Genomic DNA, 25,342 nt, shown 5'->3' with positions numbered 1-25,342 from the left:
GAGCAGAGCCACAGAACTAGGGGAGCTGATGGTGTACTCCCTGGTCCAAGCCAAGTCCCAGGAGTCCTCTGTTAGGCTACCAATGCAAGTCCCAGAGTTTAAGTTCAGTTTAAACCTGCAGTTCTGATATCCAAGGGCAAGGGGAGAACAGTGTCCTACTGGTGGGGGGGGGGTGTAGGAGGAGAGTATGAGAATGCACATAAGTACAAAAGTCTCCTTACTTCACTTTTTCATTGTCCTAGCCAATTGGAAGGTATTTGAGGGAAGGTCTTTCTCACTAAGTCCCAATCACAGGCCAGTCTTCTCTGGAAATGGTCACAAACACAACCAGAGACTCCTTCACCAGCCGCCTAGGTACCCCTCAATTCAAAGTTGACACCCAGAGCAGTAAGCATTCAGGGGATGGGGAGGAAGGAAGAGGCTGCCATACCCTGGGCAGCTTTCTTTGCTGGAAGGGGCCTGGTTTACACTTAGTTGCTCCACAGTAGAGGTTGGGTGGTAAAGGTCCCCTGTGATACTCTCCTGGGGCGAGAATCACTAGAACATATTTGGAAGCTGCAGTCTCCTGTCCCAAGATCTTACTGTGGAAAGTAAAGTGTGTCATCCAACATGGAAGTGGCTTGTGAGCTTTATGACTCTGTCATGGACACAGTGGAGAGAGGATGAAAGAAAGAGATTCTTCAGTCACCGTAGTGCCCTCCCGTCTTCCTCCTGCTGTGAGGGAGACACGTGCACCCCACCAGGGAAAACAGCCACAACTCTGTGGCTGCCCTGGCAGCACTGTCCTAACTTCCACTTTGCATGGTGTCAGTATGCTTGCTGCATTCAGAGTTGTTGATTGCTTGTTTTTTTAATCTCAGAAGACACTTTAGTAGCTGTTGCTCCTACACTGGACAATTTTAATGTTTTAATAATGATGAATCAGAAGGGAAGGGAACTCTTAAGTATGATCAGAAAGGACCGTACCATTTTGAATGAGAGAAGCCTGAAGTCCTTTGTTTGCCCACTTCTTGCTCAGGGATGTCCCCTTGTCCTGTCGGAGGCATCACTGACCTGTGGACAAGCACATGAAGGGGAGAGGAAGCCACCTGGTTCATAAGGATAGGAGAAGTGCTGAAAGAAAAGTGGAGAGAGGGTGCTAGGTGTGAAGAGGGTGCGGCAAGTCTATTAAAAGGCTGGTGAATAATCCCGGGGATCTGTCAAGCTGCATTCTCCAGAGGAACCTTTTAAGCTGTCAGTCATCTTTAATAACCCCTAGGGCATGGCGCTGCTGAAGCTGGTGACTTCCTACCTGTTTTTTTCTTTTTCTCTTCCTCTTTTTTTTTTTTTTTTTTCATCCAGGAGGACCTGGTAGTGTGGTGGATGATATTTGTAGCAATTTAGAGAAAGTTTTGCATGTGGAGAGGATAAATGTGTACTGGTTTATTATTAACAAGGGAATCATCTTGTTAAAAATGTGACCATTTATTGATTAAGCATCTCTGTGTGCCAAATCCATTGTCAGGTGCCGTAAATAGAGGGTAGAGCTCAGGATTAGAGCATTTGACTGCATAAATAAAAGGAAGCAGACAGTTAAGGTTCCATTCTTAATATAAGTTAAAGCAAACACAAAATATTCTCATAAAACATGGACTAAAAAAGACTGTTCAGATCAGTATGTATAAAAGAGTTGGGAAATACATTCCAGCCTTCTAGTCAATGATGGGAACCCTTTTATTTCTGTTTCACAGGATGTATTCCCTGATGTATTAATGGACTTTCTTTGAAAAAGAGGATTCCTCAATTAGGATATTTAAGAAATGACATAAACAAAGTAAAAAATGCCTCCCCAAACACACGTTTTCTCACAGGCTTGAGAAGCACATTGGTATATTTTTCATGTTCTTCCAGTTATTGAAGCCCATTTTTCCACACAACATACTCATATCTTATAGGTCATAGAAAGGAAAAGAACATAATTCTGAACATATTCACTTTACAAAATCCCTTGCAGAGCCATCCATGTGATATTGCTCTGAGCTATCCTCAAACCGTAACAGCTCAGTTATTTGTGAGACCAGAGATACTTTAGAGGTCATCATTGCACCATTGCCATTGCCGATATGATTTCATGTTTACGGGCAACTGAATCTCAGCCTAGTATAAGAAGTGGACACAGTCTTTGCTGCCAAAGAATAAGAGGATCAGCCAGGCCAGAAAATTGATGACACTTGTTAATTTGAAACCCACTGGTGAACCTTTGGAGCTAACCCATCTTTGCAGAATGCTTGATTTGTTGTCATGAATAAAGATTAAAATAGCTACATAGGGATCATTCAGTTTGCCTCTATGTCCAAGCCCATGTCCCCACTATTAGAATGTCCTATGTCCATTATAGCCACATGTGCCTCTTCACACCCAATTCTTCCACATCTTCCTTCTCATAATCAAGAATTGTTGTCTTTGAGGTCTTGCTCATGTCTTCCCAGTTTGCATTTAACTGTCCAGGCCTGATAGAACCAGAGAGCTGTATCATGGACACTGAAATTGGTAGGGCTTTGCCTTTGTCCCATCCAGGCCAGAAAATGTTTTATCATTTGTTTATTTTTAATTTTGAATCTGCATCAGTTGTAATCCTCTCTCTCTGAGAAGTACAGGGGCAAGACAAAAAACACAAATTTGCTGAAAGCTTACCTGACAAGCTATTCTGCATAGAAAACTCTACTGTTCAGTGATAGCTGTCATGATCAATGGGTAACTGTATTCCGTGAACTGACATATTTAAATGAGAAGCAGAGAGAAAATGAGATAATTTGGAAGAAAAAAAAGTATCGTAGAAGTCCAGGAAGCATGAGGACATGAATCAAAATATTTTTTCAAAGCTTAGTAACAAGTGGGACAAAAAGATAAACTGAAGAAACGGAGAAACATTTTACCATAGCAATTCTGAGTTCTGGCCTTACTTGTACTAAGCCATCATGTGAGTTTTAGGCATGACATCTGACCTTCATGGCCTTGATTCTCTGCTGAATTGGGGCTGAAATATTTGTTTTAAGTTTCAAGTGGCTATTAAAGTTTGTGTGTGAAGGATGGGGTGGAGTTGGGAGTGATTTCAGTTCAGGAAAACCATTTGAAAAGTCTTAGGGAGAGAGAATCAAGGCAGAGCTTGAAAAGAACCCTTAGTTGAAAGGCACATGTGTTAGAACTTTCATCATGCTCCCATGCTCTCTTTTGAGGATCTAATAAGACATCTTGCCAAGGGTTTCTGCTTCAGGCAAGTTGTATAGTATAATCTTTCCTCAGTCTCCAGTGATTCAATCTTTGCACCCATCTTGAAGTACCAGGAACCAGAATATGCTTTCTATCCACTTTTCACTTCACTATGTGTTAACATTAGAGAGAGACAGATCAAGTGATCACTTTTCAAATGCAGATTTATTCCTTATTCTGTCCAGACCCTTGCTGGGCCAGGCCTGAGCCAGCTTTGTATGGTGATGGAAGAAAGAAACTCAGACCTCAGGTCACGAACTGCAAAAGGTGTGGATAACTTTAATATTTTCCAAGCAGCCCTCCTTATCATGGGCCTTGCTAGTATCCTCAAGATAGTGTCATGGGCACAGTCTGCCTTTGTACTTTTGAGAATTTGTCCAATTTAGTGTCCCAAGGCGTAGAATCCACATCACCAAGCACTATTATAAAACTGATTAGTGTTTGCATGGTCTTGGAAAAGTGTTTGACTTTTCTGCCTCAAGTTTTCTCATCCATTAAGTGAGAGTATTAGATTTTTTCCACTCAAGATATTATGGAGAAACTGATGCAATGTCTTCACTGTGCTCATAGCAGAATATGAGTTAACCCACAGTAAAAGCAAGTTGGGATGGGGTGCAGTAATGTAATGCAGTAACTGTATTTCACTGTATCTGTTACATCCTGTGTGTGAAGAAATATATGGCTTTTTAAGTACTAAGGAACCATTTTTCTTTCTTTCAGACCAATGATGCCTTAGGAGCCACCTGGAATTGGCTGTACTTCATCCCCTTGATCATCATTGGATCCTTCTTTGTTTTGAACCTAGTCCTCGGAGTGCTTTCTGGGTAAGCCAGATGTTTCTCTTTTTTACCAGCTGGAAATTAATGCCTCCCAACTCAAGACAGATGCACTCATTTAACCTTTGTTTAGAAGATACTTACTGAGCAGTCCCCTTGTGCCAATGCTGTTATAGATGCTAGAAAGGTGATAGTGAACTATTGCTTTAATCATCTTAATAATTCTAAGGAGTTAAAAAAATCTTTGCATCAGGCTCAATACTGAACGTGGAACCCAAGAGTTCACTTATCCATCCATCTTGCCACTCAGTAACTTTCTGTCAACACTATGCTGCTTGTTAAGAATATAAACTTGAATAGGATCCAGGTTTTATTCTCAAAAGAGTCTTACTCTATAGTGTATTGGACATCAAATCCCATATTTGTGACTTGAATTTTATTACATCAATTTTAAGTACTCATTGGCCAGTATCATGGTGCTTGTAAAGAACACACAAACTTAAAGGTATGGTCCATGCTCCCCTTAAGAAATGTATTTTGTCAAAAAGACGATGTACTTGAAACAGGAATTGGAAATTTTTAAACCTAGAAATATCAGATATAGTAATTTATTTAGGGGAAGGGACAAATCTATATAGTCTGAAGTCATCAGGTTTGGTTTTATGAAAGATTGGGATTTTGCTCAAGATATAAACTGTGCATTAGGGTAAAAGAGAATACATAGGAATGAACATTCCAGGAATGGTAATACTCTACCATAAACAAAGATGAAGGAATGGGACATGTTATAGAATATGAAGAGACTATAATGGAGCATCTTAGGATGGCTAAAACCAGAAAATATTTTAAAGGATCTTACATTTTACTAAGCAAAACTGAACTTAATAGTTTGTCAGAATGGCATAAGTTCTTCAAATGACAAGTTACAAGGTGATACTTTATGTATAAGCATGGCAGACTGACTCCAGTTGGTCATTTCTTGAAAATCTGCTTAATACAGGAAAAAAATTTTAAGAAGGACACAAGGGCAAGAGAACAAGAAGAATGACAACAGATGAGAGATGTGAACAAATTTTTGAAGATTGAAAGCAAATAGTGGTTGATATAGTAGCTGGAAAGCTGAGGTTGAACTGCCTATAGTGAATGACAATTACAAGGAATGCCAGTTTAGAAAGCAAGCTGATTGCCCTACAGAGCATGAGAAAGACTCAAAAATGAGAGAATTTAAGGACCCCTGAGAGCAGGAATGAGTATGCATGGTGCTACAAATAACATTAGCTGAAAGTCCTTATACCCTGCTTTGCCTTACGTCTCAATCTCCAGACAATGGTGACAATTTTCTGCCCCATTCAACTCCTTACCAGTTAGGAGACCTACTCTCTGCAGATGATTGAATCAGGGAAGTTTGGAATGGTCACATTAGGTTCATTTAGGGTGAGGTTGACAGGTTATAATGGAAATGGGAGGGTTTAATGACAGTCCACAAACTGTTAATACTGCATCCCACTTCTGCTTTCTTACAAATGCAGCAATCCAGTAGGAGTTTAGAGGATTCTTCTGTGAGGAAAATGTCTTGAGAATAGATCTATCAGTGCTGTTATTTGGGGGAAACCAGAGAAACAGGTCTGAGAAAACAGAGAAACAACCCCATTACCTCCTGCAAGGTTCAATGTGTTAGTTTCCTATGTCTGCTGCAACAAATTGGTGCAAAGTAAGCAATTTAAAAACAATGGAATTTTGGACCCGCGATTTAGCTCTGTGAGTCTGCCACCTGACTTGTAAACACAAGGTTCCGAGTTCAATCCCTGGTACCCAAAAAAACCCCTCAAACAGTGGAATTTTAATCTTTCACAGTTCTGGAGACTACAGGTCCAAAATGCGGCAGGCCTGTGCTCCTTACATGGACTCAACGGGAGAATTTATTCATTTTTCTCTTCCAGTTCCTGGGCACCTCAGGCATTCCTTGGCTTATAGCTACGTTATTCCAATCTCTGCCTTCTATGGTCACATTACTTCTTCCTCTCCTGTGTCTGTGAAGTCTCCCTCTGCCTCACTCTTATAAGGACATTTGTTATTGGATTTAGGATCATTGCATAAACCAGGATGATCTCTTCATCTGAATAATTTTAACTTAGTTGTCTTGCAAAGACCTTTTTCCAAATAAAATAACATTTAGGAGTTCTGGAAAATGAGACATGAACATTCTTTTGGGGGGGCAGTCACTAAACTCACTACTGCACAAGCCCCAATCATGCATACAGAATTTCTATTAAGCTTTTTATGTCTTGCTTTTAAATCTTAACACACACCTAGTGATAGTCAGCAGTTGAGGGGAATATTGAAAAGAAAAGGCAAAAACGATAAAAATAGAAAAAAGGAACTTAAGGGAATATAAAACTATGCAGAGAGTAAAAGACAACTTTTACAAACTGTATTTGATATTAACAGAAGAGAAATAATTTAGTATATAAAATAATGGGTTACTATATATTTTGAAGTTAAGAGCTGTTGGAAATTAATATAAATGTAATTATTTTTTAAATTACAATAAATTATTTTTTTAATTAAAATTATTTACAAATTAATAAAAAAGTGAATTGAAATAAAAATGTGATAACAGTAAAAATAGTAAATGGCCAAAAGTAAAGCTGAGAAAATAACTTAAAAAGTCGAAACAAAAAGAATAGGATTGATGCAACATTTAAATATGATGGGAGTTCCAGAAACAGAACAGTAAAATGGGAAAGAAGAAATTAACAAAGAAAAATGTAAGAAATGTTCCCAGAACCAAAGGACTCAGGTTGCCAGATGAAGAGATCTGTTGAGACATGTGCAAGGGTGTTCTTTGCAGCATTGTTTCTTGGCAGTAGGGAGCTGGAGGCAACCTGTGTGCCCATAACAGGGAGATCTAGACAGGTAAAATGCTGCATGCACACCATGGCGTACGATGTAGGAGTTAACAGCAACAGATATCATGTACACATAAAACACAGGATATTTTAAGAACAGAATTTAGTGAAAACAAAGAAATAATGTGATACAATGTGATTTACATAAATAAAAATACATGGGCACAGAACACAAGTAGTTGATAAAACTACATTCAAATAAAAAGTATACATTGAATATATTGTAAGGACAGTTTGTGTAGTAGGTTGATAGAAGGTGAATTAGTAGATTAATCATAACAATGCCCACTGATGTCAGGCATGGTGATGTACCGCTGTAATCCCAGCACCTTGGGAGGCTAAAGTGTGAGGATCACATGTTTGAGCTCAGCCTGGGCAATGTAGTGAGACTCTGTCTCAAAATAAAGAGGGGCTGGACATGTAGCTCAGTGCAAAGACCCTTGATGTAATCTCCAGTACTTCAGAAAAAAGAAAAGAGAAAAGAAAATACCCACAGAGCACTCAGCACAACTAGAGACCACACCAAAGCACATTATCATGAAATTTAGAACATCAGAGTAGAGACTAGTCTGAAAGCTTCTAGCAGTTGGGAAGGTGGTAAAGTTTACCTACCCATAATCAGGATGGCATCAATGGCAACACTGAAAGTTATAAACCCATATAGAACTTCCTAAAACCTTCTGCAGGATAATAATTTTCATGATCAAATTATATATCCAGTCAAAGTACCAATATTCATGGGAATAGAATAGCAATATTTTCAGATACCGTTTCTGAAGAAGTTACTGGAGAATGTAAGTCACTAAAAATAAGGCAGTAATTAAGAAAGAAAGACATGATACTCAGGGAAAGAAGAAATTCAATAGAGAAGACAGGCAAAGCAAATGATTCCGAGGATAATGGTGAAGGGAAGTCAGTGCCCTACAAGGTATGGAGATCAGATTTGAATAGGATCATAGAGGGCTCTAAAACTGCTGTCTTTAAGAAAAAAAGTGAAACCGTTATATTCCCTGATGTGTTGTATTCATAAAAGTTTTATGATTTTGTTAAAACTATATATATGACGCATACAAGTATTTGTACACACCTTCCCTAAGCATTCGTTTCCAAAAAATATAGAAATGTTACCATTAAAAAAAGAACAAGCATAGCATGTCCTCTGTGTGGCTAAGCTATCAGGCAGGTTTCCATTGTCAATGCTGAAGTTTAAGCTATCCTTCTTAGGGTACTTAGGGTCCTGCAATTACCTTGATAGGAGAGGGGAGACTGAATATGGGGAGAGACATGGGTGTTAAAGCCAAAAATCTTAGATTCCATAGTAAGAAAGTGTTTAAACAGCATCTAAAATTGAAATATAAAGCAAGAGTGTTTTCACCATAATATTTAGAGATTTGGAAATGAATACCAAATAAAAGGGTATAAGGGTTACCTCTGGGGTGTGAGATTCAAGGGTTGTGAAAGGTGAGCAGAAGGCTGGTATGTTTTTTTCATTATATGTCTTTCAAAATTATTTGACTTTTAAAACTCTATATCTATTACTTTGAGAAAAATAGAAATTAAAATCTTTAAGTAGAAATATTATACGCACAAAGTATAAGATGGAGGAGTATTTAAGAACATTCATCTGGTGTCAGTGGGGGGAGGGGTTGCCACTAGGAGAGACCAGATTCATGAGGATCAACAACCATATTAGTCCAACCATTGGCTCTAAGAGCCTGTGGTGATAATTTGTGAAATGGTTATAAAGGAGAAATGGGAGACATTGTGAAGGAGTTCTTAGTAGTGCATATCTTGAGTGGAGGGTCTTAAGACACAATGGGATTTCTTCTGTGTGTGCTTACTCTGTAAGCATTTGTTAACATCCTTTGTTATGCCCAAGTACTGCACCAGATAACTTTCCACCCGGACTGTACCTACAACTCAAACATACTTCCTTAGTGCCTGCCCACAGGAGAGGCCTGACCAGAGTCCTCTTTCTTCTTGTACGTCTACCGAGGGCATTCTCTCTAGTATGTGTGATCTTAGTCTGATGTTCTTTATCCTTACTTATTTCCTAAGTGTGTCCATATTTTAGTGTAGAAAATTCAAGACAGATTCTTACTATTTAAGGAGAGAGAAAAATAGATGCAGTGCCAGCAAAAAGTTATTGGTGTTTTAGATAAGACTCCAATTTGGGTTCAAGGCATGTCTTAACCAAGCTAGAAATGGGACAGAGCACAGCTCCACCAGACAGTGCTGTGTGTCTGACCACGTGGATGCTCTCTGGTTTGGAGTTGCATCATTTCATTTTCCTACATCCTTTTCCAGATGAGAAAGGGTGGTGCATTGGAAGAAATAAGGTCTTTAGCCTGACATCCATGGATGAGAAGTTAACCCTCTTATTAATGAGCAGCCACTTATTTGCATTGTGCATTTAGAGAGGTTACTCAGAGCTTCCTTCTTTGTTTTTGTATCTGCAGGTAAAAGCTTAGCCCTGGGCCTGGCATAGAGTAGCCTTTAGCTCTCTTAAGCTGTCTATGCCCTTTAATAATAGTGACATACACGTCTTCTACCAGGTAGTCCAGGTGGCTGTCATCTGCATAGCAGTCTGTGGATGTTTGGCTTGAGCCAGCAGTGAGGCCATCAGCTCCTCTACGTGGACACAGCCTCATCAGAGTAAGAGGAGCCAGGAAAATGGTATGGCAGATGCCTCCTTAGCACTTTTGGAGAAGCCCAGGAAATAGCAATAGCAGCTGGGAACAGCTGGTGTGAATAAATTTTGACATTTAAAGGAGTGTTATCAGTTGGGGCCTTACAGGCTGGGACCAAAATATTTCTGTCCTGGTTTATTTTTCACGTCCTGATACTCCACACCTCCTTCTAGCATTTGGGGGATTTGCACTGGTGTCTGCAGAGGGCTCAGCAGCAGCTGGTCCTGTGTACAAGAGGGGCTGTGGGCTCTCTTTGCTGCCTGGTCAGCTTTCTTATGCATCTGCAGAGGATGTAAGCTTACTTCTTGGAGTGAGGTTTTGGTTGGGTTTTGTACTTTGAGTCTGCTGGGGAAATAGCTCTAAAAGTTTTATGCCCAAGGAACAGGTTTCTTGTGACCTACAAACAATTTAAATGTTGTGTGCGAGATTATTCTAAGAACAGAGAGACAGCAGTAGAAATGGGGGAGGGGAGTACGTACCTGGCCCCTACCATTGGGCAGTCGAGGGCAAGAGTCTGGGTAGGAGGGGCAGGTGCTCATGACCCTCTGAGGACAAAGTGTCAAAATGACGGGAGCACCTGTACCAGGGCCCCAGGCATTGGTGGAAGGCTGTGAGGTGTGCTTGCCTGCTTCATATTTAAAGACGAGCTATGGATGTGGAAGCATTGTAGCGTTTTTTACTTGTCTCAGAGGAAATAGGATTTGATGAAAACCATTAGTTTAGGCTTGAAGAGAAGCAGAGCTTCCTGTCTCCATGGAAACAAACCAGGGCTGCATAAGCACATCCTGAAGTGCTGTCAGGGGCTACAGGGCAGGAGACTCACACAAACAGAAAATGACCCTGAGCTATTCCAGTGTCTCCACCCACTGTTCCCAGGGCTTCTGGCAGAAGAGAGGTAGGCTTAGGTAAGCAGGTGAGCTGTCTCCAAATGGGGACTGTGGCAGTCAGGACAAGGACTTACATATGAACATGGGGAGCAATGTGTAGTCTCATGTAAGTAAAGCATGCAGTGGTTTTCAAAGCACCTTCATTTCCAAGATCTTATTTATTCCTCGTGACAACTCTGTGCACTTGGTATAGAGCATTTTATTTAGAGATGGGCAGAGGAAGGTTGGAAGAAGACAATTTCCTACTAGTTAATGACAGAAGAGAGACCAGAGGTTATAATTTCTCACCCCCTGGTTTGATGCTTATTTTAGTGTACCAGGGGGGTCTCCCTCAGGGATACTAGCACCAAAGGTGGCACAATGAGAAAAAGGCTGTGTGTCACCAAGAATATCATCTTGACCATACAGATTTGGGGAAAAGTTTTACTTGTCATTGCACATTAGGAGGTGGTACATGAGTATATCCTGGGGCTGGCTTGAGGCAGGAATGGCTGCAGGTCTTAAGAAGAAAATAATTTTTGCCCAGATCAGTGGTCCAGCTGAGATCTCTGAGGTTGTTGACGGCTGTTAGTTTGACATGTGTCTTATTCTCCCAAGACAGGTTGATGTGCAAGCGGATTGGCTAAAATAAGTGTGAATGAATCATAGTAATTGTCCTGCTGAGATTCTAACGCTGGAGTCAACCAAGAGAATTTCAGTCATTTACTCAGACAGTAGTTACTAAGCACTTGTGTGTCACCTGCTGTCAGGGGCTGGGGATACCACATCATATAAGGACAGAGAGCTGCCATCCTCAAGGAGCTGCTAGCCTAGGTAAAGAGACAGCAATGGGGTTGACATTTAAAAACTAGAAGGATCAGATAAGGCCAACTGACGAAGGCAACGTTTGTGTATAGTTTTGGAGAATGAGTATTGGTTAGCTGTAAGAAAGGTGGAGGACATTCCAGCAGGTTGGGAATCAGGAGGGATAGAAGTCCTAGAATTGTGAACACCTCTAACGAATTATGTGGGAGAGCCAAATGGGGTGAAGCTAGAGGCAAAGGCTTGTCATCAAATGCTTTGGGGCCAAACTAATGAGTTTAAACTTGATCCCAGAAACTCATGGGAGGTTCTAAAATTGTGAGCTACAGAGATATCTAGATTTCACTTAAAAGTGATCACACTAGGGCATAGTCTACAGAGAAGCAGTACTAGAAGCAGGGAGCATATTAGGAGCAACTGTTCAGATGAGAGCAGAGAAGCAGTGAATCCAATAGGATGGGGTAAGGGAGGATAGGATGGATCTGCAAGGTTCTGGTGGAATAGAACCTGCAGGACTTGTGGTCTGAGTGTGCACTGGGGTAAAAATAAGAGGAAAGTCCATTGGTCTCCTCTGGATTTCTGAATTGAGCCACCAGGTGGATGAGAAATATTACAGAATGAAGAGCAGTTTTTTGGGGGGAAAGAAGTTAGGTGGTAGACCTATTGAGTTTAAGATAACATTACTTACCTTCTGCCTTTGGGCTAGTTCACAGCAATAGAGTAGAGTTTGCTTCAGGTTGATTTTTTTAAATCTGTGATTTATTGAGTCTATGCTATGTACTGAATATTGTGCCAAATTCTATGACACACATCATCTCCTCACAATAACCCACATCTAATCCTCACAATGACCCTATAAGGAATTACTGTCTTCTTTGATAAACAGAGTAACTGACAGCAAGGTTTGATAATTTGTCTAAGCAAACAAAACTATTAAGCAGCAGGTGCAGAGTTTATAATGAGGTCTACCAGTCCTAAACACCTACATTCTTAATATAGTTTACATGTCCTTTGTGGAAGGAAATTGTCTGCTATCTAGCATGGAAAAATTTGGTGAAAGTGAAGGGGCCTTTAGTGACAACCAAGACAGTCCTGCAGACAGGAGATTTCATGTTACAGCTGGTTATAATGACTACGATGGAATGTTCTTGGCTCCTACTTTGACTAGAAAGGTGCATTGTTGGGTGAATTGTGTGACCAAGGGCTCTCCTGTGAAGCTTATGGGAGTTAGTTAAAAGATGTGCCTTTCCTCAAGACACTGCTCAGTGTATCAGTTATCAAAACCGTGTGTTGGAATGTGATAAGAATTCTTTGAGGAAGAAGAGGCTCTTTGTAATTGCTTTGTAGTTCCAAATGAGGATGCTCAAATAGAGGGTGAAATGCCTTATTCAGTTAAATTCTCAGTTACTTAGTTCAGATCTTGGTTAAAACCTGGTCCCCTGACTCCCTTTTCCAGGTGTGTGTGTGTGTGTGTGTGTGTGTGTGTGAGACAAGTATAACATAGCAGTAAAATACAGACTCTATAGACAGTGTTCTAGGTTTTAATCCTACTTCCATCACTTGCTAGCTGCTTATAAGGCAAGTCACTCCATTTTCTATACTTTCAATTATCCACTGTGATTTAGGATGCTGGTATATACCATTTAGAATTATTGGGGAAATAAAATCATACCATGAGTGCTAATCGTTAAGTATCAAGGAGATAAGAAATATTTAATGTTAGCAGCTGGCAAAGAGCTACTCTTACCTACTGAGTACTTCCATTGGGTCAACTAGCATGATCTCAGATGTTTTCTCATACTCCTGGTTGGGCTGACCATCCATGGCAACCTACAAGAAACAGTAAAGATGCTCTATCCCCCTGTGCCCCACACAGGGCCATCAGTTTAGACAGTACACCATTTGAAGTTCCTCAGAAATGCCCTTCCCTTTCTGGGCTCTGCTCATGTGGTCTGGAGTGAGCTTTCTTTCCTTGTTTAGTTCTCTTTGTTAAATCCCTGCTCATTTCTCACAGCCTGTTTCAACCTTGATTTCTTTCATGACATCTTTCCAGGTCCGTACCCCACTCACATTTTGCAATTAGGATTCAAATCTTTCTCTATATGCTCCTGTAGCACTATGTATCTGTCTGTTATTGAATCAATTACCCCTAGTAACATTATGCAATTATGTTATAGAATTTAATAATAATACTAAAGACAGGAGCTAACATTTATTGAAAGCTTGTCATCTACCTGATACTATGCTAAATACTTTATAGATAGTATTTCAATTAATTTTTATAATAGCCTCAAGAGTCAGGTGCTGTTGCTAACCCCATTTTTATAAATGAGGAAATGGAAGCTGAAAGAGTTTAAGACTGTAGAGTTAGTGAGGAGCAGAGCTCTTCTGCCTGCTCCAGGGTGCATCGTCTTCCTTGAATTGGAGTTAAGAATGTCTCTGGCACCTCATGGGTTTTGTTTCTCCTGTTGGGATACCTTTCCATATCATTGTGTCTACCCTAACATCCTAATGGCCTATTTTTGTACCGTACCCCTCATGACGTCCTGGAGAACAGGACTGCAGGGAACCAAGAAAGAGGCTGGTGTCCTGAGTCAGGAGGACACTCACTCACTGGTACAGGAAATTCTCCATGGAGGGAGGTCCCTGGTTACAGCCTATGGGCATTACAGACAAGAAGTAATTGTCACAGGTTGAACATTTCTATACGTGGCTATCACAAATTTTTTTTCTTAGAAGTTACTGCTCATCTCATGCTTTTTGACTCTTTTCCTAGTACCATATTTATTTTTTCATATACCATGGTAAGGATATTAACCCTTTTATGTCATATTTGGCAAATATTTTAATAATAATAATTTTAAAGGATAATTGAAACTGGCATCCTATTGGGAATTGTAGGTATCCAAAGCTATTGGAAGTCAAAAAAGTTGAAACAGTTATTGTTTATTATATTAGGGCAGTGATAGCAAACATTTTAGAGCTTTCAGTAATTACATTTTTTTTTTGGTACTGGGGATTGAACTCAGGACCTTGCACTTGCAAGGCAGGTGCCAGAACCACTGAGCTAAATCCCGGGCCCCTCAGTAATTACAAATAGCCAGCTGCAGCACATGTGCAATAAATTCATCACCACTGCTTAGAGCCTTTCATTTAGTTTTATGATATTCATTTGATCTTCACACTGATCCTAAGAAGTATATTATTGTTATTTTATAAATAATAAGATTGCATCTCAAAATGAACTAGGCTTGCCCTTTATCTTAAATCTAAAAATGTGGTTCCTGACTCAGTCCAGTATCCCTTAATGCACAAAAAACTGTTTGGCCCTAGAAATGCTTGGCTTGTACTCAAAACAGAGATGTGTTTTCCACACCTGCTCCTGCACAACAACAAAGTGCTTTTTTGAATTTATTAATTCAACAAATATTTACTGAGCAGCTACTAGGTACCAAACACTGTTCTAGTTGCTGAGGATTAAAAATATCCCCACCCTGGGGACAGGGATTTAGCTCAGTGGTTCCGCCACCTGCCTCGAAAGCGAAAGGTCCTGAGTTCGATCCTCAGTAACAACAACAACAACAAAATCTCCACCTCCAAGGAGCTTATGTTGTTTGTGGTGCACATAAACGTAAATTTTAGATGGCATTACTGCTCACTTTAGGACTCAGTATGTTAGGAAGTATAATCAGTGCCAACACCTCGGAATTCCCCTGTGTTGATGATACTTGGGTGAGACTGTGAATGTGAAATATAATACAGTTGCTTTGGGTGGGTGGGTGAGTGAGGGCTCTAGTTCTCTTTTATACCTCCTCAAAAACTCAGGGTCTAATTTTTCATTTGTCTATTCAGGGGACCAGAGGTAGGTCCAGGATATGTTTGTTGTGAGGGCTTGACCAGGGTAGGAGGACCACTTGCTGAAGATGCATGGTGATGGGGAGAGGTGAGGTCATGTGAGGCAGCAGCCAGCAATCAATCTAAAAAGATCAAATCTGAGAGGCAGGATCAAAGTGTGGAGGGAAAGGAATAGAGAAATCAGTGACTGGAATAATCAAGATAAATAATCAAAGTAAGGTAGAGTTTTATAAGAATTTATTATTTTTATTGAGAAACTTGGAAATTAAGTTGAGGTATCATCAGGTGCCTTTTGATGATGAAGTCAACAGCCAAATATAAAAATGTTTTCAATTTCAATTGGAGAGTTTTTCATACATGGAACTTTTGTTTAATCAAGATAAGAAACAGTCCTGGTCTCTTGAATTGCTCAAACAATCCTGATATCTCCTTAGTCATTTTCCAACTTAGTGTAGATTCAATGCTCTGACATCTTCATGTATGCTATTCTCACATATGTACATGTTTTGCATGAATGTGCTAACTCTAAAGTATGTATTCCAGTAAGGAGCCCAGCAGCTTCCTGAACTATTCTGAGAATATTTCAAGAGTGTTTCCATTTTAAAGTCACATTTTCTTACCTGCTTCTCAGAGAAGAAGCTAATTTTTACTCGTACAATAATATAACATAAAAGAATGTTTAAGAAGATGGTTTTGCTGAAACAATCCTGAATTTAATTTCCCTGTCTGTTACTAAGCTCCAGTCTTTACTGATCTAGTCCTTAGGCATCTCAAACATGGGATACCTCAAACAGAATTTATTATATCATTCTCCTGTTCTTCCAGTAAGCCCACATACTACTGTTCCACAGTTGAATTTCGCTGTTATCTTTTATCATAGTCATTCCCAGATGGAAGCCTTTGTTAATCTCGATACTTTCTCCTAACTTATTCTTACCTGATTGCTCCTCAAGGCCTCCGGATTCCACTTGGAAAGGTTTTGTGAACTGTGTTCTGGATTATAGCAACTGCCTCTATAAATGCTCTAAAATTGAATTGAATTCACATCTTATGTCTTACAATAAAATGAATTGCAGCTAGAGCTAGTTACATACATTTTTTTAAAAAAAATTAAATTATAAAAATGCTCAAAGATATAATGCACAATTAAATAATTTTCAAAGGGAAAAGCCTTTCTAAGTATGATACAACTCAGTAAGCCATTAAAAGAAATAAATAAATTTGCACTTGTATAAAGATACAATTAAGTTTTAAAATAAGACCAAAAGACAAAGCTTAAATTAGTTTTGGATTTTCGACTGATGATGTAGAAGACTAGGAATGGTGGTAAAATAATGAAAGGTGATTGATAAGTAGGGAGAGTGTAATGAATTTCTAGTTTTGGACAGAAAATAAGTCCCCCACACCCTGATGGCTGAGATGTAAAGAGAAAAACAGTGGTGACAGTGTAGGTGGTAAACAGGATGTGGTGAGTGATGACTGGCTGTAGTGGCTAAAGGAAGGTCCTTTGGAACATGACCACAGGAGTCAGTTGCGAATGTCTTAGAAAACTTGGTTCCATTTGCTGAAATGAGTAAGATTGGGAAGGGGAAAAAAACCTCTTGTTCTAGGAGGAGGACGTGTTCAATTTCAGACAAGGATTTGAGGTTTATGAAAATGAAGAAGTAGATAGGGTCAGCCGATATCTGTGTTTTGAGACCAGAAGGAGAAAAGATGTGACACCATGAGACATGACCAAGAAAATGGAACAAACAGATCTGGGTACCTAGATGGAGGCCATGCAAAAAGGAAAAACAGCCAGGGAAAGAGATTCTAGAAATACTCTTTAAGAGTTAGAATATCAGGATTGGTCCAAAGGATATCTCGAACTCATCACATCATAGGGGACAAAAAATACAGTTTCAGAAGGGGACAAGACCCCCAAAGGCTGAATGAATCATAGAGACCCAAAACAATATTAACAAAAGAAGAGCTATTGAAGTAACCAACGTGGAGCATCTGTCTGGCTTTCTTTCTTTATTTCTGACCTTTTTCTTCTTTGGAAATAATTACACAATCACACACAGTTGAAAATGTATAGGGAGTTCTTGTGGCTTCTGTTTCATCCAATTGTAACACACTATAACTATAGCGTAGAACCAAAAATTATGTTGGTATGATCTGTAGAGCATATTTAGCTTTCGTCAGTTTTATATGCATTCATTTTTCTGTGCATATAGCTTTATGCAACTACATTATGTGTAGATTTGTGTGACTAATCACAACAATTAAAGCATGGAGCTGTTTTATTATAAGACTTCTGTTTTCCCTTTATGGTGCCACTCACTGTCCACCACCAACATCTGAACCCCTAGCAATCACTAATTGTTTTCCATTTTTCTAATTTTGTCATTTAAGACATGTTATAGAAATAGAATATTGTATGTAACTTTTTTAATTTGGCTTTTTTTACTTAGTGTAACTTCCTTGAAATCCATCCAGGTTGTTTCTTTCTTTTTTGGGGGGGGGGTACCTTGGATCGAACTCGGGACCTTGTGTTTGTGAGGCAGGCAGTGGAACCACTGAGCTAAATCCCCGGCCCTAACCCAGGTTGTTGTTGTTGTTGTTGTTTTTAACTGTATATCCTTTTATTGGTACATTTTAGGTATACAGTATAATGACATTCATCATTGGAAATACGCACCTTTACATACTCTCTTGGTTCTTATTTCTTCCCCCTCCCCCTGCCCTCCCTTCAACCCCTCCATCCCTCCCTGTTTACAAAGACTTTGTTTCCATTTTTTCATTTTCTCATATTAGTTCCATTCCCTTCTTTCTTTTTCCCTACCCATCACAATTCCCCTTCCCCTTTGGCCCTTTTCTTCCTATTTCACATTATCTATTAAGCCTTTTAGTCCTTATTTATACTTTTAGGTTTTCACACTAGAGAAACTATTCGGTATTTACACATGTGTGTCATATTTATTTCATTTAAGAGTATCACCTCAATGTGCATCCATTTAGCAATAAATGTCACTAATTACTCATTTTTGATGGGTGAGAAGTACTCCATTTTATTAAAAAATCACATTTTCTTGATCCAGTCTCCAGTTGATGGGCATTTGGGCTGTGTCCAAGTTTTAGCTATTACAAACTGTGCTGCTATGAACATGGGTGCACATATATCACTGTGGTATGATTCTCTTAATTCTTTGGAGAAGATACCCAGCAGGGGAATAGCTGGGTCAAATGGGACTTCCAGTCCTAGTTCTTTGAGGTATCTCCGTACTGATTTCCACAGTGCTTGCACCAGTCTACACTCCCACCAGCAGTGGAGCAGGGTTCCTCATTCCCCACAGCCCCACCAGCATTTGTTATTGGTTGATTTCATGATAGCAGCCATTCTTTCTGGGGTGAGGTGGAATCTCAGTGTTGTTTTCATTTGCATCTCTTGAATGACCAGGGATGTTGAACAGTTTTTCATATGTTTATTTGCTATTTCTACTTCTTTGTGTGAGAAATATCTGTTCATTTCAGATGCCCATTTTTGGATTGGGTCTTTAAATTTGGGAGGTCTGATTTTTTTTAATTCTTTTTTTTTTTTTGGTACCAGGGATCGAACTCAGGTCTTTGCACTTGGGTAGCAGGCGGTGAAACCACTGAGCTAAATCCCTGGCCCCAAAGTTCTTTATAGATTTGAGATAATAGACCTTTGTCAGAGGGACTGCTGGTGAAAATTTTTTCCCACTTTGTGGGTTTTCTCTTCACACTGCTGGTGGTTTCTCTTGCTATGCAGAAGCTTTTTGTTTGTTTTGTTTTGTTTTTGGTACGGGGGATTGAACTCCGGTCCTTGCGCTTGCGCAGCAGGCAGCAAAACCACTGAGCTAAATCCCTGGCTAATAACAATCTTTGGTTTTTTATTTGATACTGGGGATTGAACTCGGGTCCTTGCACTTGCAAGGCAGGCAGTGGAACCACTGAGCTAAATCCCCAGCCCCACAGAAGCTTTTTAATAAGAAGAGATCCCACTTGTTGATTGTTTGTGCTACTTCACAGGCAACTGAGGTTTTGTTCATAAAGTCTTTTCCTACACCAATGCCTTCAAGAGTTCTTCCTAACCACTGTTCCAGCCGATTCAGCATTTCTGTTTTAATATTTAGATCTTTAATCCATTTCTATTTTAGTTTAGTGCCTGGTGAGAGATACAGGTCTAGTTTTAGTCTTTGGCAAGTTGAAACTCGGTTTTTCCAGCACCATTTATTAAAGAGGCTATCTTTCCTCCAGTGAGGGTGTTTGGCTCCTTTGTCAAAGATGAAGTGGCTGAGTGTGTCTAGAGTTGTTTCTGCTAATCTGTTCCACTGGTCCTCAGGTCTGTTTCTTTGCCAGTACCATGCTGTTTTTATCACAGTAGCTTTGTAATATAGTTTCAAATTGGGGGTTGTAATACCCCCTGCCATGTCTCTGTTACCTAGAATTGCTGTTCTGGGTCTCTTCTTGTTCCAAGTGAATTTTTGGATTGTTTTCTCAAGGTCTGTGAAGTATGCTGCTGGGATTTCAATTGGGATTGCATTGAATCTATATAGCAGTTTTGGAAGTATGGCCATTTTCACTATGTTGATCCTTCTTACCCAGGAGCAGGGGATGTCTTTCCATTTTCTGATATCCTCTTCAATCTCTTTTTTTAAAGTGCTATAGTTTTCAGAGAAGAGGTCTTTGATTTCTTTTGTTAGGTTGATTCCTAAGTATTTCAGTTTTTTGAATGCTAATGTGAAAGGAATTGTTTGCCCTATTTCTCTCTCAGTGAGTCTGTTGTTCGTGTAAAGGAAAGCTATTGATTGTTGTGTGTTGACCTTGTATCCAGGTACTTTACTGAATTTGATTATTAAGTCTAGAAGACTTTTGCTGGAGTTCTTGGGGTCTTCTATATAGAGTATCATGTCATCTGCAAATAATGACAATTTGACTTCTTCATTTCCTATCTTTATTCCTTTTATTTCTTTCTCTTGTCTAATTGCTATGGCTAATGTTTCCAAAACCATATTGAACAGGAGTGGTGATAGTGGACATCCTTGTCTTGTTCCTGATTTTAGTGTGAAGGATTTCAGTTTTTGACCATTCAGTATGATATTGGCTGCTCCATTTTGACCATTTAGTATGATATTGGTTTTTCATAGATGGCTTTTATCAGATTGAGGTGGAGACCATCCATTCCAATTTTGTGTAGGGTTTTTATCATAAATGTGTGTTGGATTTTGTCAAATGCTTTTTCTGCATCTATTGAGATGATCATATGGTTTTCGTCCTTGGCTCTATTGATATAGTGTATTACATTGATTGATTGGCATATGTTACACCATCCCTGCATCCCTGGGATGAATCCCACTTAGTCAGGTGTATGATCTTCTTGATGATCTTCATTCTATTTGCCAGTATCTTATTAAGCATTTTTGCATCCATGTTCATTAGTGAGATTGGCCTATAGTTCTCTTTTTCGGTTGGGTCTTTCTCTGTTTTGGCATCAAGGTGATGCTTGCTTCCAGGAATGAATTTGGGAGTATTACTTCCCTTTCCATTTCATTGAAGAGTTTAAACAGTAGTGACCGTAGTTCCTCTCTGAATGTCTTGTAGAATTCAGCAGTGAAGCCATCAGGACCCAGGCTTTTCTTAGTTGATAAGTTTTTAATGACGTTTTCAATTTCATTGATTGATACTGGGTTGTTGAGACTTTTTAGGTCTTCTTTGTTCAACTTTGGTAATTCATACAAATCTAGGAATCTGTCCATTCTGTGTTTTCCATATTATTGGCATATAGGTTCTCAAAGAAGGTATTAATGGTCCTCTGGATTTCTGCTGGGTCCGTTGTAATTTTATCCTTTTTATTCCTAATTGCATGGATTTGGGCCTTTTCTTTCCTTTTTCTGATAAATTTGGCTAAGGGTTTGTCAATTTTGTTTATTCTTTTGAAGAACCAACTCTTAGCTTCATTGATTTTTTCTGTTGTTCTCTTAGCGTCTATTGCATTGATTTCTGCCCTGATCTTTATAATTTCCTCCTTTCTATGGGCTGTGGGTTTGTCCTGCTCTTCTTTTTCTAGAAGCTTGAGGTTCAGCATCAGGTTTTTAATTGACCTTGCTCTGTTTTCCTAATATGAGTATTCACTTCCACGGATTTCCCTCATAAGACTGCTTTCATTGTGTCCCATAGATTCCAATATGTTGTATTGTCATTGTCATTTAATTGAAGGAACTGTCTGATTTCTTCTTTAATTTTCTCTGTGGCCCATTGGTTATTCAGAGGTGTGTTGTTTAATTTCCATGTGTTTATGAAGTTTTTGTGGTTTCTTTTGCTATTGATCTCCAATTTCATCCCAGTATGGTCTGAAAACATACAGGGGATAACTTCAATTCCTTTGCATTTACCTAAATATGTTGTATGAGTGAGTATGTGGTCTATTTTCAGAAAATAACCTATGTGCAGCTGAAAAGAATGTGTATTCTGATTTTGTGGGGTGAAACACTCTGTAAACATCTGTTCAGTTCATTTGTTCAAGAGTTTGATTGAGTTCTAGTATTTCATTGCTTGTTTTTTGTCTAGTTGATCTATCTATTTGTGACAATGGGGTATTGAGGTCCCCCACTAATATCGTATTAGTGCTTATATGATTTTTCATGTCCATTAGTATTTGTTTTATATAGTTGGGTGCACCAGTGTTTGGTGCATAGATATTTATGACTGTCATCTCTTTCTCTTGGATTGTTCCTTTTACAAGGATGTAGTGTCCTTCTTTGTCTCTCTTAATCAGTGTTGGTTTGAAATCAACTTGATGTGCAAAGAGGATAGCTACTCCTGCTTTTTTCAGGTTCCTGTTACATGGAGTATTGTTTTCCACCCTTTACCTCTCAGTCTATGAGTTTCTTTTTGAATGAACTGTGTTTCTTGTATGCAGCATATTGTTGGATTTGGCTTGTTGACCCATTCTGCCAGTCTATTTCTTTTGATTGGTGATTTGAGACGATTAACATTGTTGGTTATAACTGATATGTATTGACTTATTGTCATGACTTTTTCTTTTTGTTTGATTTCCACTCCCCCCGCCCCCAGGTTGTTTCTTATGCGAGTGTTCATTTCTTTCCTTTACTGGGTAGTATTCCATGCTGTGGATGCACCACAGTTTGCTTAACAGGGGCCTCCTTGGACATTTGGGTTGTTCTCAGTTTAGGGCCACTGTTAATAAGGCTTCTCTGAACATTTATTTACAAGATTTTTGTGAGCATTTCTGTACATTCCCTTCTTTTTTCTGGAATAAATGGCCAGAGATGCAATTGCTGGGCCATTCGGAAAGTGCATGGTTAGTTTTATAAGAAACTGCCTATCTGTCATCCAGAGGATATAAATCCTTTTGCATTGTTGGTAGTAATGTATGAGACTTCTGTTTTTTGCACATTTGCCTGCTGGCTGAAATTAAATAACCAACAATGAACATTAATAAATATCACAAATTTATGTGGAAATTATAAGACAATATCAGTAATGTAAACCAGTGATTATTAAATCACTCATTTATTATTATGGACCAGTAGATTCTCACAAACAGAAAAACAAACAACCACAACATTGGATAGGAAGAAAAGATGAATAGAATTAACTTTAATTTTAGTTAATTTTAGCCATTAAGGACTTGAAAACAAACAGATTAATCACAAACACAGCCTCAACTGCCAGCTTCTCTCACCACCAATCCATTAAAGAAAGAGTCCATATTAATGTTACTTGACTTCACAAAACTTAGCCCCAATCTACTTTCTCATACTTCATGCTATGTTTCCTCTCCTGTGTCCCAGCTTATTGTTCCTAGATTTCCCAGGTAATCATTTCTTTGCTTAGAAATATGCAACCTTCCACAACCACTTGGACCAGCTGCTTTACTTGTCTAGGGGGCTCTGACTCATCCTTCAAGGTCAAGTCTCCTCTTCTGAGTTCTCATTGCATTATATATACTCCTCCATTAGAGCACTTGTTACCTTAGATATTTGTGGAGGATTTTGCTTCTTTCACAGCAATATGAAGGCAGGCACCATGGTGAGTTCATTTTCCTTTCCCCAGCACTTAGAGAGCTTAACTAACAAGCATGTGGGTAGGCTCCAGTAAATGTCCTCCAGTGAATGAATCAAAAGCCAACTTCCTGTTTGTGGGATGTCTATATTCATCAGAAAATTTCCTGAGACTTAGCCATTGTTTTTAGTGGGTATAATTACTCTGAAAGCTAGGTTTAATATTAGTTGAACAACTGGGCACAGAGTACTGTAGTAGAACCCAATTATTTTGCTGGCATCATGAGACAAGTGTGAAAACAATGCCATAGTCCTCTTCATTGCATGAAGAAAGAAGAAGCATTTGTCATTATTGGTATGATGAACTGGACCCCAGTGTAATTGAATCAAAGCTGTTTTGAAGATCTTTTTAATGGCTCTTTTGCTGTCATAATTTATTCCATATACTTACTTCACTGTGGCTTTAATGCCAAAAATCATGGGCCATTCAAGATTAGAATTTTTTTTAAAAACTTGAATTTATATCTGTCTTTCTGGTCTATAGACCTCATAGTAATTGGCTTCACCATGAGAAAATTTGTAATTGTGTAAGAGCCCCACTTCATTCTGAGCTTATAGCCCGTAGTCAAGGCCCTATAATTAGACATGTTTTCTGTGCACTTGCAGACACGTGCACACTGAGGTGACTGAAATAATACCTCTCAATTTCCCCAGTTGATAATCACAGTCTTTACAACTTGGTTATATACTGGGTGCTTGGCATTTCTAGCTGTTAAGTTCAGATGTTGCTAAAGTCGTAGTTGAATTAAAGTTCTTTATTTTCCCCCTGGTGTCAAGTGCATCACTATATTCTCAACACTTAATTATCATTGTGTCCCAAAATATTCCTCATTTAGCAAAAATATTGAAATTACTCTTTCGTGTTGAAGAAGCAAGCTCTGATATGCAGGAGAGCACTGAAAGGCTATGTTTCACAAAGAACCAGGGAAATGAACAGCCTATAAGAGCATTTGGGGGAGCAAGGAGGGACTCCCCCAGAGCCTTTTAAAGGGACCACATGGCTCTCACCTATGTTAGAATCAGCAGGATAACTAATTTGTTGAACAGCTGACAAGTCCATAGGCTAAAGATGACTGGATCAGAGGAGGCTATCAACTTTTGTCAAATCTGACTGGAGTAGCATTAAAATGGGATGGAATTTTTCCTTCCCCATCCCCCATGACCTTCTATGCCATACACACAGAAGGATATCCTGTTTCCCCTTGCCTTTGTTTTGTTTTTTTGGTACTGGGGATCGAACTCAGGACCTTGCGCTTGTGAGGCAGGTGGCGGAACCACTGAGCTAAATCCCTGGCTCCCCTTGCCTTTGTGATTTGACACTGTACTCTCCATTTACATCTAGGTACTCAGTGTTCAAACACAATATGAGGGAGAGATGATCTTATTAACACCTTAGTGAGCAAGAACTGGAAGAAGAAGGCACAAAATAATTTTTTTAGTAGATGGAGATAAGAAAGAGATCATTTGTTAAAGTATTTATTCAGCAAACATGTCTTAAACACACATGTGTCTGACATTCTGGGCTTGACAGTGAACAAGATGATGTCCCTCCTCAACTTTATATTCTAATGGCTAAGGAAGAGAAGAAGCAAGTCAAGTAAATAAATAACACTAAATGTAAGAAGAAAATAAACAGGCTTTATATAGTACCCTTGATTCTTAGGAAGAAAACTAAAATCATACTTGAGAGAATTGCTTCCCAAGCCCTATGGTCTGTGCTGATGTGACCTCTATGGATTCTGTGGATGCAGTGTCATGCTGGTGCACCCGGTCCCTCACTGTTCCCACAGGAGAAGTGATTTGCACATTCCTCCAATGGATGCTGTCAGTCTAAAAACATGATTTCCCAACCAGGTGGGCTAAAGAGAAAAATAACTGAGCAAAAGTATCATAAATTTTTCTCCCAGAAAAATTAGACAGATAGGTGGCATTTGTATTGGTGATCATGTACCTTTATTCTGCCCTGGTTGAATATTCCTCTTTCCTCTTCTCTGCTTTGCTTCTGGGGAGAAAATTATATGATGGACTAACTAGCTCACATATAGTGTTTCAGCCTGGGTCCATCAAAAGACTCTTAGAAAAGGA

General features: G+C 39.2%; 1 protein-coding gene across 9 annotated transcripts in view; it reads left to right on the top strand.

The window, feature by feature from the left end:
- Positions 1-25,342, top strand: part of Cacna1e (calcium voltage-gated channel subunit alpha1 E) — a 485,327-nt gene that overhangs the window by 335,860 nt on the left and 124,125 nt on the right. For all 9 annotated transcript variants that reach the window (XM_087194394.1, XM_087194393.1, XM_087194398.1 and 6 more), the window contains exon 9: positions 3,970-4,073. In XM_087194394.1, coding sequence (XP_087050520.1) covers positions 3,970-4,073 — 104 coding nt within the window. The remainder of the gene's footprint in view (positions 1-3,969; positions 4,074-25,342) is intronic.

This window comes from Heterocephalus glaber, unplaced genomic scaffold (genome assembly GCF_053883595.1).
Source record: "Heterocephalus glaber isolate CG9 unplaced genomic scaffold, H.glaber_assembly_v1.0 deba00001600, whole genome shotgun sequence".
Classification (NCBI taxonomy): Eukaryota; Metazoa; Chordata; class Mammalia; order Rodentia; family Bathyergidae; genus Heterocephalus; species Heterocephalus glaber.
The sequence above is the reverse complement of the archived record's forward strand: the minus strand, read 5'-3'. Positions and strand labels throughout refer to the sequence as shown.